This window comes from Panthera onca, chromosome A1 (assembly GCF_046562875.1).
Source record: "Panthera onca isolate mPanOnc1 chromosome A1, mPanOnc1 haplotype 2, whole genome shotgun sequence".
NCBI lineage: Eukaryota > Metazoa > Chordata > Mammalia > Carnivora > Felidae > Panthera > Panthera onca.
The window spans coordinates 75,804,351-75,818,251 of record NC_138339.1 but is presented as its reverse complement, the minus strand read 5'-3'; the positions used below and the strand labels follow the sequence as shown (position 1 = coordinate 75,818,251).

At 37.5% G+C, this 13,901-nt stretch overlaps 1 protein-coding gene across 17 annotated transcripts in view; it reads left to right on the top strand.

Moving 5' to 3' along the window:
- PAM (peptidylglycine alpha-amidating monooxygenase) overlaps window positions 1-13,901 on the top strand; it is a 286,781-nt gene that overhangs the window by 120,409 nt on the left and 152,471 nt on the right. For all 17 annotated transcript variants that reach the window (XM_078447685.2, XM_078447682.2, XM_078447671.2 and 14 more), the window contains 2 exons: window positions 8,067-8,533; window positions 9,493-9,613. In XM_078447685.2, the coding sequence (XP_078303811.1) occupies window positions 8,445-8,533; window positions 9,493-9,613 (210 nt within the window). In that variant the 5' untranslated portion in view covers window positions 8,067-8,444. The remainder of the gene's footprint in view (window positions 1-8,066; window positions 8,534-9,492; window positions 9,614-13,901) is intronic.

Genomic DNA, 13,901 nt, shown 5'->3' with positions numbered 1-13,901 from the left:
AAGTATTTACAGAACTGAGCGATTTGATGACTAATGAACATATTTAAAGGGCATCTGGTACTGATCATGGAAACCAAAAAATAAAAGAAAATTTGTTACTGTTGGCAAGTTGTTATTCCAGTAGAATCATATGCTGAATGGTACCCCTGAGATTTTTTTTAACATAAATATTCTATAGTTACCCAGCCAGTTTTGACTTTCAAGTGAAAAATACTTCAAATTGGCTACATATTGAAATAACGAATTCCAAACAAATCCACGTGCAGAAAATGCCACTCAATTTGGTGTGCCTTAGTAATGAAGAGCGAGAGAAAGAAAAGGAGGAAGGAAGGAAGGAAGGAAGGAAGGAAGGAAGGAAGGAAGGAAGAAGGGGAAAGAAAGAAAGAAAGAAAGAAAGAAAGAAAGAAAGAAAGAAAGAAAAAAAAAAGAAAGAGGGAAGGAAAGAGGGAAGGAAAGGAGAAAGGAAGGAAAGGATGGAAGAGAAAAGAAAAGAACAAAGAAGAAAAAAAGAAAAGAAAAAAGAGCAGCAACTTAGTATATCAGAGTGGGCAAACTCTACCCTACGTATAGGGTCAAGTTTACCTTTTCACATAGAGAAATGCTGTGCCTCTGGGGTTACCACACAGATGATTTTAGGGTCCAGCTAGTAATGTTAACAAACAAAACAAAGACCTCCAATGAATAGACAGACAACAACTATACCTTCATGCTGAGTGGCAGTTGCAACAACTACTCTTGTCTTCAGGATCTGGAAGTAATAGGGGGGGAGTGGGGACCGCGGCAATCTGCAGAGCACTGGCCTCGTCTAAAAAGAAGACACTACTTGGCTCAGTTAGTTGTTGCCATATGGAAATGTGGGTCCAAGGATGCCAGATTTTACAATTCTTCAAAAGACACTTTTTATGTGAAATCTTTTCATTTTGAAATGTTTTCTCAGAATTCAGATTCAGTTGGGAAAAATTCATGCAAGCCAAAAGAAACCTAATTTTGGACCAGACTTGGACTTTAGTCATAAATCTTCAATTTGTTCTTTCTGAATTAGCTAAATGAGTAATGTTAGTAGATTCACAGAGGAAATGTGAATGCTTCCTAATATGTGAATGAAAAAAAATAAGACTAGGTAACATTGCTAGCTGAGTAGTTAAGGTCTTCAACTTTGGTATCCGATTGCCTGGGTTAAATCTCAGCTATGTACCCTGGGTAAATTGCCAGTTCTCTTTGTGTCCAGTTTCTACTCTGTAAAATGTGAATGATAATGGTATGAATTTCGTAGAGTTGCTGTGAGGATTCAGTTGAACTTATTGTCCACACAGTGCCTAGCACACAGTAGTTGCTCAATAAACATTGGCTATTAGTTTATAAAATAATGATCTTCAGAGGACTTGGCCTTTTTGTTCTTGAAGAAAACATTCCCTGTGAATGTAGAGTCTTTTTTATGTTGAAAAATAGGAACTAAGAGAATATATTCTGGAGTCTAAAGCCAGGATTTGAATCCTTACCCTACTGCCATATAACCAGGGCAAGTTATTTTTCTAAGGCTCAGATCTGTCATCTATAAAATGAAAATAATAGCCTGTACTTTAAAGTCATAAGAATTCAGTGAGATAATATGTATAAAATCAATACTTGGCATATAAGTCAATAAATGTTACCTGCTTTTTTGATTGTTATTTTCCTATTATTTAGAAGTTCCATATTTGCAAGCACTTTTGTTTCTGGCAATTTATGTCTCACTATATGTATTTGAAGGAAACTGCATCACATTTGATTTACAGATTAAATTTCATGTTAATGAACCATATTATAACATTGCTTCTCAACCAAGGTGATTTACCTTCCAGAAGACATTTGGCAATGTTTGAGACATTTTGTTGTCACAACTGAAGAAAGTACAACTGAAATCTAGTAGGCAGACTCCAGAGATGCTGCTGAACATCCTGTAATGCACAGGCCAGTCCCCTACAACAAAGAAGTATTTTCCTAAAGTGTTTCTAGTACTGAGCTGGAGAAATCCTGCATTATGGCCATATAACCACCACCATAAATATTAGCTTATAAAGTTCTTGCCAAGAAAGGAGAGTTATTCATTTTTCAAAATATAACCTAACTCAGATAGAAATTAACATGTAAATTGAAATATATAGATTCATATCCAATAAAATATTTTAAAATGCATATCTATATCTGTATATATTTTTTCTGGTTACAAAAGTAACATAAACTTATAAAAGTTGAAAGCCTACAAAAACATATAAATGGAAAGTGAAGGTCTGCCTTTTTCCCCACCTGTCCCCATTGAAAACCGCTGGAAATACAACTGAATTATATTACTTCAGGTTTATAAATGCATGTGTATATTGTTGTATAATTTGATTTCTCTTTGAACAATTCAGTCCTACAGTTATTATGTGGGGCAGAGCAAGGTAGGCATTTAGAAAGGGCAGCCTGGCACAGGGTATGGAACCAATCTCATGGAAGGAGAGTGTCCATGTGGTGGGTTGGTGGCCTTCCATGGGATGCCATAGCCCAAACAAGGTACAGAGGGCATCCATGTGTGTGAGCAGCCCGCTATAGGATGTCAGCGAAGGCCAAGTGGGGTGAAGAACACAAACAGAAAGCCCTGGTGCTAAGAGGGTTTTGAGCCCAAATGAGAGAAGAGGCAAAAAAGCAAGAAAGTGCTCTAAGGATAATGGGACAAGTCAGAAGGACACAAAAGCTAGCTTAAGGGGGCCACAATTGAGACTGTTTGAGCATCTAAGTAAATAATGTAAATAAGTAAAGTTAGTAGCAGATTAAAACCCACTGAATAAAATGAGTCCGTTATGATGTAATAAATAGTAAATAAAATGAAAGTTTACTTAGAATTATAATATTTACAAAGTTAAAAAATAAATTTTCCACCAAAAAAAATAATGACAAAGGGAAAAATATCTTTACAGTGGAAAAGCCTGGAAGACACGCCTTAATCAAATGATTTAACATCATCAACAATGAGACAAATTAAAATTGCATGCCATCTCATGAGAGGCTGTTGTAGCCAGCTTCCAAGAAGATGATCCTTGCCTTCTGGTATTCATGCTCTTGGGTAGTTTTTGTACACACTGAGTGGGACTGACCTGTGTAACCATAGGATATTATAGAAATGACGGCATGTGACTTCTGATGCAAGATGCTAAAAGACCTTGCTCACTCTGGCGGAGGGCAGCTGCCATGTTGTAAAGGCCCTTAGGCAGCCCTGGAGAGAGGGCCACATAGTGAGGACAGGTTGTTTCTTCTAACAGCCAGCACTAATTTACTCATCCAAGGTGAGTAAGCCACCTTGCAAGCAGATCCTTCAAACCTTCAGTTGACTGTAGCCCTTGCCAACATCTTGATTGTAACTTCGTGAGAAAATCACCCCACTAACCTTCTTCTTTTCCTTATGCACAGAAACTATTTGAGATAATATTTGTTGTTTTCAACTACTAAGTTTGGGGATAATTTGATATGCTTCAATGGACAACTAATACAGATACATTGAAAAAATACGGATACATAACCTTCTGTGATATTCCTACCAGAGATGCACAACCAGAATCTAGTCCTTATGGAAAAGATAACAAATACTAATTGAGAGGCATTCTGCAAAATAACTGGCTTGAAATCTTCAGTAAAGGTCACAAAAAGTAAAGACAGACTGAGAAACTATCTTGTCATGAAGGAGACTAGATACATGATAACTGTACACATAAGGCTTGATTCTAAACTGGACTTTTGCTATTAGAGATATTATTGAGATAGTTGGCAACATCTGGAGACTGAGGATTAGATGGTAGTAATGTGTAAGTGTGAATATGTTTATTTTGATGACTGCATTGTGATAATGTAGTGGAACGTACTTAGGAAATACATACAGAAGTTTTCAGGGATGATGAGGCACCATGTCAGCAATTTACTCTCAAATGGTTAAAGGAAAAAAATTCTTTGTAACTGTACTTGCAACATTTCTAAGGTGCTCCAGTGGAGCAGCAGTCAGTGGTTAGCTCCACAGCAACATTTCGTAAGTTTGATATTGTTTAAACATTTTTTTAATTATGCAAGAAGAAAAACAATATGTCATAGAATATGACCTTGCCTATAAAAATAGACCCATCTTGTCCTATTTGTTTGTTTGTTTATTTATTTATTTATTTATTTATCATTCATTTATTTAGAGAGAGAGAAAGAGTGTGTGAGCTGGGGAGGGGCAGAGAGAGAGAGAGTGAGAGAGAGAGAGAGGGAGGGAGGGAGGGAGGGAGAGAAATCCCAAGCAGGCTCCACACTGACACAATGCGGGGCTTGAACTTAGGAATCTTGTGATCATGATCTGAGCTGAAACTAAGACTCCAACACTCAACTGACTGAGCCGCTTAGGCTCCCCTCTTGGCCTTTTTAAAAGGGATTCATAGTATTCAAGTTTTAATATTAAAAAAAAAAAGCTTTTTGCCATTCTCTCATTGATGAGCATTTAAACTGATTCCAACTCTTTGCTTATTATAAATATCCAGTTCTTTGTTATTATAAACCATGTCAGTAAATATCACTTTAAACATGTTTGTGCTCTTGTTCAATTTTTGCTTAAGAATAAATGCGGAGAGTTGAATTGCTATGTGAGTGGATATGCATCCTTTAATCAGTTTAATCATAAGTCATTGTAGGAAACCACATAAAATCTTCGTAAAAGAAAATGAAATTTATAATTTGGTAGTTATTTTCATTTGTTCCCCCCCCCCCCCACTAGAAATTAATCTCTATAAAAGTGAGAACTTTATCTGTCTTGATTATCACCATCCCCAGCATTAAGCAGTCTTAGGCACTCAATAAATATTTGTTGCAAGAACAGTAACAGTGAACATTTATTATATGTCTAGCACTATTCTAAGGATATAAATTCATGTACTTCTTGTAACAGCCCAAGAATAGGTAGTAGGATTATCCATTTTACTTTTGAGGAAACTGAGGCAAAGAGAGGCTAGGTACTTGCCCACTTTCACAAGGCTATGAAATGATGGAGCCAGGGATCCAGGCAGTTTTCCTTTGGTTTACATGTTCTTTGCCACTGTGCTATCTTGGTTCTCTTGTTGAATAAAGGAATTAATGGCCAATGTATTTATTTGATTCTTTGGTCAATTACAGATTTCAACTACTTTTTTTTTTGAAATGAAAATTGAAAGGAATGGAATTCTCACTTTGTAAAAGCCAAATTCATTTTATGGTCCTTTCTACTAGGCTGTACTTAACTTCATAATGTTACTGTTCCTGAAATTAATATTCTGTACTGTATAAACTTTACATCATTCTTGCTACAAATTTACGGACATGGAAACAGAATATTAGCTTTGTATTACAAATAAAATAGTAACTCTGGGTCTGCAGCTTTAGTCTAGCAGGCAGAATCTTTGTCACTTATTTTTCAAACATATCGTCCACTCCCCACTTGGGCGCCTCTGCCCCTGCCCGTCCCTCAACTTGGAATATGTGTGTCCATCTCCCCACAGTGGAAACCCGACCCTCCAAACTCCCACTTCCATTGGCAACTCCTATACCTTTCTCTTTTTCTTATTCTCCTCTTGAAGGTTAAAATTATCTTTTCTTCCTCAAAATTCCCTGAGTCCTTTTTAGAGTACTATAGTATAGTATAGGAATACTACATTCTAAACATATATTAACTGTGTTAAGTTCTCATCCCCCTTAATAGACTATATTGTCTTTTCATTTTATTCATGTTACAAAACCCAAATATATATTCCAACATTTTGAACAGGATATGAAATTCAGTATTGTGGTTTTTTGGATGAGGGAATGGATTATCTCAAGGAAATATATTTTCAATTTTTCAACTACTGAATAAAGACTACTAAGATTTGGATATTATATATTCCACAACTTTCAGGAATTAGAAAATAACAAATGAAATGGCTACACTTTTTTTTTTCATATGGTGATTTGTATTTTGTCTTTAGTTTACGAGGCATCAAGAACCAGAGTAATTAGCTTTCATTTCGATGGGACCTTCTTTTCAGTTCATGGCTGTAAATACCAGCTTTGCTTCTACCTACAACTTTGGTTCCCTTTTCTTTTAATGGGTGTTTTAGGGACATCAAAGGTAATAAAATCAATCAGAGAGATAAGTGGAATATTTTTTCAAAGGCTAGTACTTAAGGATGTGTTCCTGTTAAAGAATTTGAATACTGAATTTGTTTCAAGTGTTTGTATAATACCATATCTCCCTGCCAACTGGAAGAAGGACTGTCCTTGAATCCTGTTCTGCATGAAATAATAAAATATAATCCCTTCTTCAGATACGTTTACAAAAAAAAAGAAAAAAACACCAGGGAATGGGAAGTATTGTCATTAGACAGGATTATATTTTCTTGCTGGCAGAGGCAATACTATAGCCTTCGGGCCCGTTTTTTCTCTTCCCCCATAAGGACTTCTTTCCTTTACCCACAGGATTCAGACAAAGCTGAAGGTTTTTGTTGCAGAAATCTCAAACAGCAAACCAAAGAGAAAGTTCAAGCAAATATCATCAGACTTTTAAAAATGTCATTGCTTGTGTAAGTTAATTGTGGTCTTTTGGGTGCTGGTGAGCCCCGAGCACCCCTTGGATTGGTCAGATATTCAATCATTTTATTTGTATTTGGTGTAAGGTATTCTTCTGGAAAGCACTGATCATGAGGTTTTCTGATTTAATTTAACGTTAGTGCATGCTTTTTTGTTTTAACTTTGTTTTTTGCTTGTTTGATTGTTAGGTGTGTGTTTTTTTTCAATTAGCTCAATATCTTGTGCATTCCAAAAGATAATTTAGAGGCTAATGTATTATTGTGATGTACTTCTATATGATCTTACTGATTTTTTGTTTTTACTTTTATTCATCTAGGTAATAGATTTATTTGAGTTTCCCCAAACCATGTTTATAATTGGTGATTAAAATAAAACTTTAAGGAACACTGCATGTTAGCTAACTTGACCTCAAATTATATGTAAAAAATTAAAAATAATAATAATAAAGAAGAAATATTTTTCTTTGGAACTATTTTTATATTGCGAATGATACATATGAAAATAATGTCTTCTATCTAAAGTTACAAACGATGCATAGTCTGAGTTAAGTTCAGAAAAACAGTAAAGTCAACATACCTCTTTTTCAGAATTTAGCCTATTTGACTCTTCCTCCTAAAATCCTGAGTTCTGCAGGGCTTCTCATTTCTATTAAGTTCTTGGTCATACCCTGTGTAGGTGAAATTCATTTGGGGGCCAGCTGAGATTTTCCCTACTGTTTCTAATTGCATTGCATTGTAAATCTCCAGACTTTATTCAGGAAAGTTTATCTTTTGTGAGGCATGCCTTATAAGTAAGAAATTATTACTTTGTGTATCCAATGTAGAATTTTAAAATCGGCATTTACATTTCATATATCATGTCAGCTGTAGATCTTTTATTTGTTTTAACATTATCCTGAGAACTTCAGAAATTACTTCTTTGGTGATCATTCTTGAGGGGGGAACCGTTCTCCTGGAATCTGTAACTCTGGTGCATGTATATAAACATGCCTTTGTTCTCAAAGTCTTTTTCTATTTGATTACTGTTGTATCCAAGTGCTTTGTCTCTGCCTCTCTTAGTTGTTTTTTTTTTTTTTTCCTTCCCTTTTCTTGTACCTTAGTGTGTCGTTTGTGTGAATAACTTTGTTTACATTCAGCAGAGGTACTAAGTGCATTTTTGATAATAGAAGGGAGTGATACAGGCAGTAAGGAGAAGACATCTGGAGAATGGGGTGGAAGAAAGGGAAAAGGAGGGAACAGTTAGGAAAGGAAAAGGTGTGATGGAGGAAGAAAGAGCAAAAGCCAGAATGGGGGGGGGGGGGTATGCAGCTTTGTGAGATCTTGGGGGCTGGTCGTGGGGGAGGGAGATCAACAGACCAGCATTTTCCCCAGGCTTGGGCTCAAGCTTGTGAAAACTCCTAATGTGTTAAACAACCTCAGCTGGGATTTGCTGAGGACAAATGCTGTAATGTGTTAGTCATCCATTATCTGCTTCTATTTTTGCAGGTTCTGAATGATGACTGACGCGCGTTTGTGTGATAGCCCTCACAGTCCCTGTCATTCCCGAGTGATAAGGCGCCCGCACCACTAGCCCCAGCACCGGGGCAGAAGGGAGCTCTGGAGGCTGGAAAGCTTCCGCTCGCGGACCGGACAAAAGTACCGCCTTCCCAGGGGCTTGTGCGTGCCACGGCTGGTGATCCAGGCGCCTCACCTCGTCCGGCTCGCCGCTCTCGCGGGCAGATGGTGTGCGGCCGCCGCAGGACGCCCGCCGCGCCCGGGCCATGAAGTAGCGGCTGCTGGCGGCGCCGCTGCCCGACCGCCGGCCCCAGGCGAGCGCTGCGCTGCCGCCGGGTCCTCTCCCGGCGGGGCCGGAGCGGCGAGGACATGGCTGGCGTGCTGAGCCTGCTTGCTCTCCTTCTTGTTTTCCCAAGCAGCTGTTTGGGTTTCAGAAGCCCGCTTTCAGTCTTTAAGAGGTGGGTGTGTGTTTTTTCAGACGGGCGGGATGGTGTTTGGATGGTTCCTGTGCATGCTGTTGAAAATGTAATCACTTTTATGAACCAGAGTGTTGTGGAAATATGCGAGGTTGATTTACTTGGCTGAAACGACTTGGGATTTTAGCACAGTAACTTGTTGTAAAGTCCCTCGTACAGAAAAAGCCCACTGTATTGTCGCCAGGCTGCACTGGCTTTCAAAACTCCAATTAGAAGTTGTGATTTCCAATACTAATCACTCCCTCTCCGGGAGATATTTCAGAAACTACAGTAGAGTCGTTTAGACTTGAATGCTTTCTTGTTTAAAACAGCCTGAAGAATAAAATATCAAGATAGATAAGTGGTGGGGAGAAGCAGATCATGGACTGTAATAGCTCAGGAGAAAACATTGAGCTGTATACACACTCCTCATAATTACCATATTAAATATTCATGCACTTGTACATTTGTAATTCACATCGCAGTCTTTTTCCCTCCCTCATACAGCTATGCCTACTAGCAATATTATTGTTGGTGTTTTGTTTCTGGCTAGTGATCCTGGATACTCACAAAATAGTTACAAAATTTTTACTTGGTTATAGTTAATGTTTATGCCATTAGAAAATTGATATGCCTGTGTTGATTTCTAATTTATGAATACTGTATTAATTGAGTAGAAACAAATATATGTTTTGACAAGCTTTTATTGAATGGAGTTTTAAATGTAGCCAGCCTGCTCGCTCGCTTTGGTGATATTTTGTTTCCAAGTTGGGCATATGTTGCTCCTAGACTATAAAATGCAATTCTGATGTTTTAGAACATTATATAGTCATTACATCTTTTAGACTTATCTTTGGAACTAAATCAATAATCTTTTATCTTAAGATCTTAGAATTCTTTTTTCCCCCTTCTCATGTTAAAATTCCATTATGTTCAAGGATATTGAAATGTTCTTTTTCAAGGTTTAAAGAAAGTACCAGATCCTTTTCCAATGAATGTCTTGGTACCACCAGACCAGTAATTCCTATTGATTCATCAGATTTCGCGTTGGATGTTCACATGCCTGGAGTCACGCCTAAACAGGTGAGAGGCATTCTGCATTTCATGATTCCTTGTTCTGTATACTGTCTGTAACTGAAGCAGGGAAAGTGCATTTACAGCAGTAGTAACTTCTTTGAAAGTAGGCATTTGATTTCAGGACTCCTCAGGTAGGCCCAAAATAATTGAATATTATAAAGAGGAGTAAATCTTTCAGGGTAAATCTTTTGGTTAAATTTCTTTTTTAAAAATTTTACTCATATTGTTATTTGTGTTTTGAAATAGAACCTTGGAAATTTATGTTTTGAAATTTTCAGTGGACTAATAGCCTCTGTAATGCAGCATGTAAGGATGTATTAAAATATGAAAAATTATTCTAATAAAGGGAAATGATATTGAGCAGCTGCATCTAAGAAATTATTTAAATACCCTTCTATCACAGCCACAAATTAAGAAGTAAAAGCATTTGTTTTCCTGCCAAGAATTTGAAAAACAAAACATCACACACTTTTAAGAAAACTGTTCAAACAGGTGGTTGATTGTGAGTTTTCTTTGGTGTGATTTGCTTGTTATAAAAAATATATATTTTGAAGAAATAATGGCAGAGCTCATACAAGTATGCCCTATAGAGTATTTTGAGTAAAACTAGGTTGTTGCCAAGGTTTTCCCTGTTTTAGAAGAAGCTCAAACTCAGTGCTGTGGTGTGTGCAAGGTGTCTCATTAGGCATAAAAAGGCCAGAATTAATTATGCTTTGTAGTCAGGCACTGTGGGGATTTATGTGTGTCATTAAAAGATAGTCTTCTTCTTTTGAAGGGCTGTGGAGACAGGGAGAGACCTGGGTGGTGTTGTAGAGCTGCAGTGACTGATGACTCATTGTTGCAGATAACATTCTAGTTTCCTTTCCTTTTTTTTTTTTTTTTTTTTTACGTATTGAAAAAACAAAAGTCGGAGAGAATTCCTTTGAAATTGACATCCAGATGCTCTAAGAAAATACACATGGCCCTTTTTTGGGCGCCTAAGGGTTGACATTCATTTGTTTGAAAACCTGTGTATGATCTAGCTATCTATAAATAACTACTTTACTATTGTAAAAGGACCCTCACCCCCACCCCTGCCCATTCTCACATGACCAGGCAGATGACTTTTCTGTACATTCAGTTGTTAGTGTCCTGGCCTTTAATTCCATAAGCTGTTTATTTAGTACATAGTCAGAAGAGGTGTAATGAGATTGGGAATAGGAGAGAGCAGTGACAGTTGCTCACTTGTGAAGAGTGCTCCTTCTTATCTCTTTTCACTTTTTTAAAAATTTTTTTAATGTTTATTTATTTTTGAGAGAGAGACAGACAAACAGAATGTGACCAGGGGAGGGGCAGAGAGAGGGAGACACAGAATCCAAAGCAGGCTCCAGGCTCTGAGCTGTCAGCACAGAGCCTGATAAGGGGCTGAAACCCACAAACTGCGAGATCATGACCTGAGCCGAAGTTGGACGCTTAACTGACTGAGCCATCCAGGCACCCCACTCTCTTTTCACTTTTAAAAGTTTTTTTTTCACCTATATTTGCTTTATGTTAAAACTGATTTTTTTTTTAAATCCACTAATTGGCCTTTAAGCCCTCTTTTCCCCCAGGAAAAAGTTATTTTCTCAAGTAGTCATTTGTCATGGTTCGTTATTATTCTGTTTTTTCTTCCTGTTATTTTACAGAAATAACATTTAAGTTATTTAACAATAGTAATAATAGGTAACTATGTTGGAGTCAATATTGTCAGAAAGATTCCTAGAGGAATTGATTATTTTAAAAAAATGTAGAGAAGATCAATTTTCATAAAATAAAATGTGTTTACTCATTTTTATAATTTTATAATTATCAAAATAAGTCCTTGACAAAAGAACTTACATGAAGTTATAGCTTGCTATTCTCCACCATCTGCATCCAGTTTTTGCCTTATTCAGTGGGCAGTTTCTTCCCAGCAGACGTCTCCTCGTTGCTCCTTCTCTTTAAACCGTGTGGTTTCCAGGAGCTTTCTACCCAAGATCTAGAGGGTGAGGATTAGCCAATCACTGCATCCCATCTCCCCTCCCACACTAATTGGTTCAGAAGAAGGTGTGTGACCTAGAACAGTACAATTAAACCTCAAGACTTTTGCTGAGAATGCATTTGTCTGTTGCATGTGAGCAGGAGGCATGCACTCTTAGGGTCTGCTGCATCCGTGAGGGCAACCGTGCCTAGAGTAAAACTAATACCATAGAAGGTAATGCAGAGACAGGGAAAGAACAGATGTTCTAGGTGACCTTGCTACTTAGGAAGTTTTCAGTTACATTAGGCTTTTTGTTTCAACCAGGTTGAGTTGGGTTTACAAGTTCTGACTTGTAACTGAAACTACCTAACAGAGTAAGTGATTCAGTTGTGCTGCCTCATCAGCTCAGAACTGGTTGTTGAAGGTTTCTTCCACTTCCCCCATCATGTAAATACCAAGAGTATTTACTCACGTGATCCAGCCAACCTAGCTATACCTTGGAAACCTTCCTGAGAAATGAATTATACTCCCTACTGAGTGTAGCCGGGAGGAGATGGACGCAGAAACCCATTTCCTTCCTGAACTTGGTGTTGTTGGTGAGGAAGACCAAGAGTTGTGATAGTATGAATACTTTTGGTAGAGAAAGTATTCTTTTCCCAAAAAGCAGATGAAACCAAATTTAACACAGATACTTAGAGGAATGGAGATTACAAGGCAAGAAAAGGAAAGTGAAACATATTAGAGGAAAGAAATAAAAGAAAGGAATAAAAAGAGTTGGTCCCCCCCCCCCAAAAAAATTCAAGAGAATAGAACGATCAAGAACAAAAATAAAGGACAAAAAAAATAACTATAATCTGAAGAACAGAACATTTTAAAAATCTTATAAGAAAATGAGGAGTAAGGAAACATAAAAGCAAGGAGAGGCATGGAGGAGTTAAAATCTTTTTTTTTTTTTTTTTTTTTTAAAAAGAGCAGATCATGAAGAGCAACACAATTTAAAGAAAGAAGTATCTGAGGGCCCCGAACTTAAGAGTAATTGAAGCAGACCAAGTTGGTTAAAGAGATATATTCACTCAACAGATTTTTTTTTTTTTATAACACATATCTTAAGTTTTGGCAATAACAAAATAACAATGTACATCAGTGAATCTGCTCTAAGACTTTTCCTTGGGAAACTTGAGATTGTTAGGTAGGCTTGAATAGAGAAACAAACAGATGCGGAACAGAGGTGGAGAGAATTTAGCTATAATACTAACACAGTATAAGTAATTTTGCTGGTGGAATACAGGACAAATTAGTGTGTTACCAAAAAATCTCCAGTCATGTCAGGTCTCTGAGTTGCAATCCGTTCAGCCATATCATAGACTCCAGAGCAACCTTTAAAGAGTACTCTCGTTGAACCAGCTCTGGAGAGTCTGGGGAAGGTAGTTTAATTACCTATTGCAATGTCAATTTTATATTCAAGATAAGCTCACTGTCTTCTGTGACTTGAAATTTTAAAAAATAATTTCTGTCTTCTTTAATAAATTTCTTATTAATCTGTATGTTCTCAGACTTTGGGAAGAGAGGGAGAAGAGAAAGCAGCTAAGTAGCCTAGAGTAGAGGTAAAGTAAGCACATCTGGTTTCTGATGGCACAGGCCTCACACCCAACAAAGGTGCAGAGTGTAGTGTCTTGAGGCTCTTAGCACTTTTTCTTCCTCATTTGCTTCCTTTTCTCACCAAAGACCCTGCGGGCTTTTGCTGTCGCCAATTCATATCAACAAACAAAGCAATTTGATAAACTGCCAGTTGATGGTCACAGTAAGGTGCTATCATCAATTTGATGTGCATGGACAAATGTCCATTTTAAAAACAAAATAAATGAGGCATAATCATGACGATTTTATATAAAGTCTGTTGTCTAAGTCTAAGCCACATCTGGTGTGTTATGTAGACTTCAGGGCCAGGTTGAGAGCATTCTTGTCCCAGCTCTTGTGGTGTCAACTATGGTGTGGTTTTTAACCAGCAGGTCCTGCTCCTTCATCTATAGATGGAATAATAATTGTCCTTACCCACCTATTTTGTGGACTGAGCAAGATAATCCCAGCGGCATGTTCAGGTGCCATGCATATGATAAGTTCTCATGAACTCTGAACTTGTATCATTATTGTGATTTTGTATGTTGAGGGAAATGTGAATGAGGGTTTTTTTTTGTATTTTTTTTTAAATTTTTATTTATTCTTGAGAGAGAGAGAGAGCATGGGAGGGGCAAAGAGAGAGGGACAGAGAGAGAATCCCAAGCAGGCTCCACACGGTCATTGCAGAGCCCGATGAGG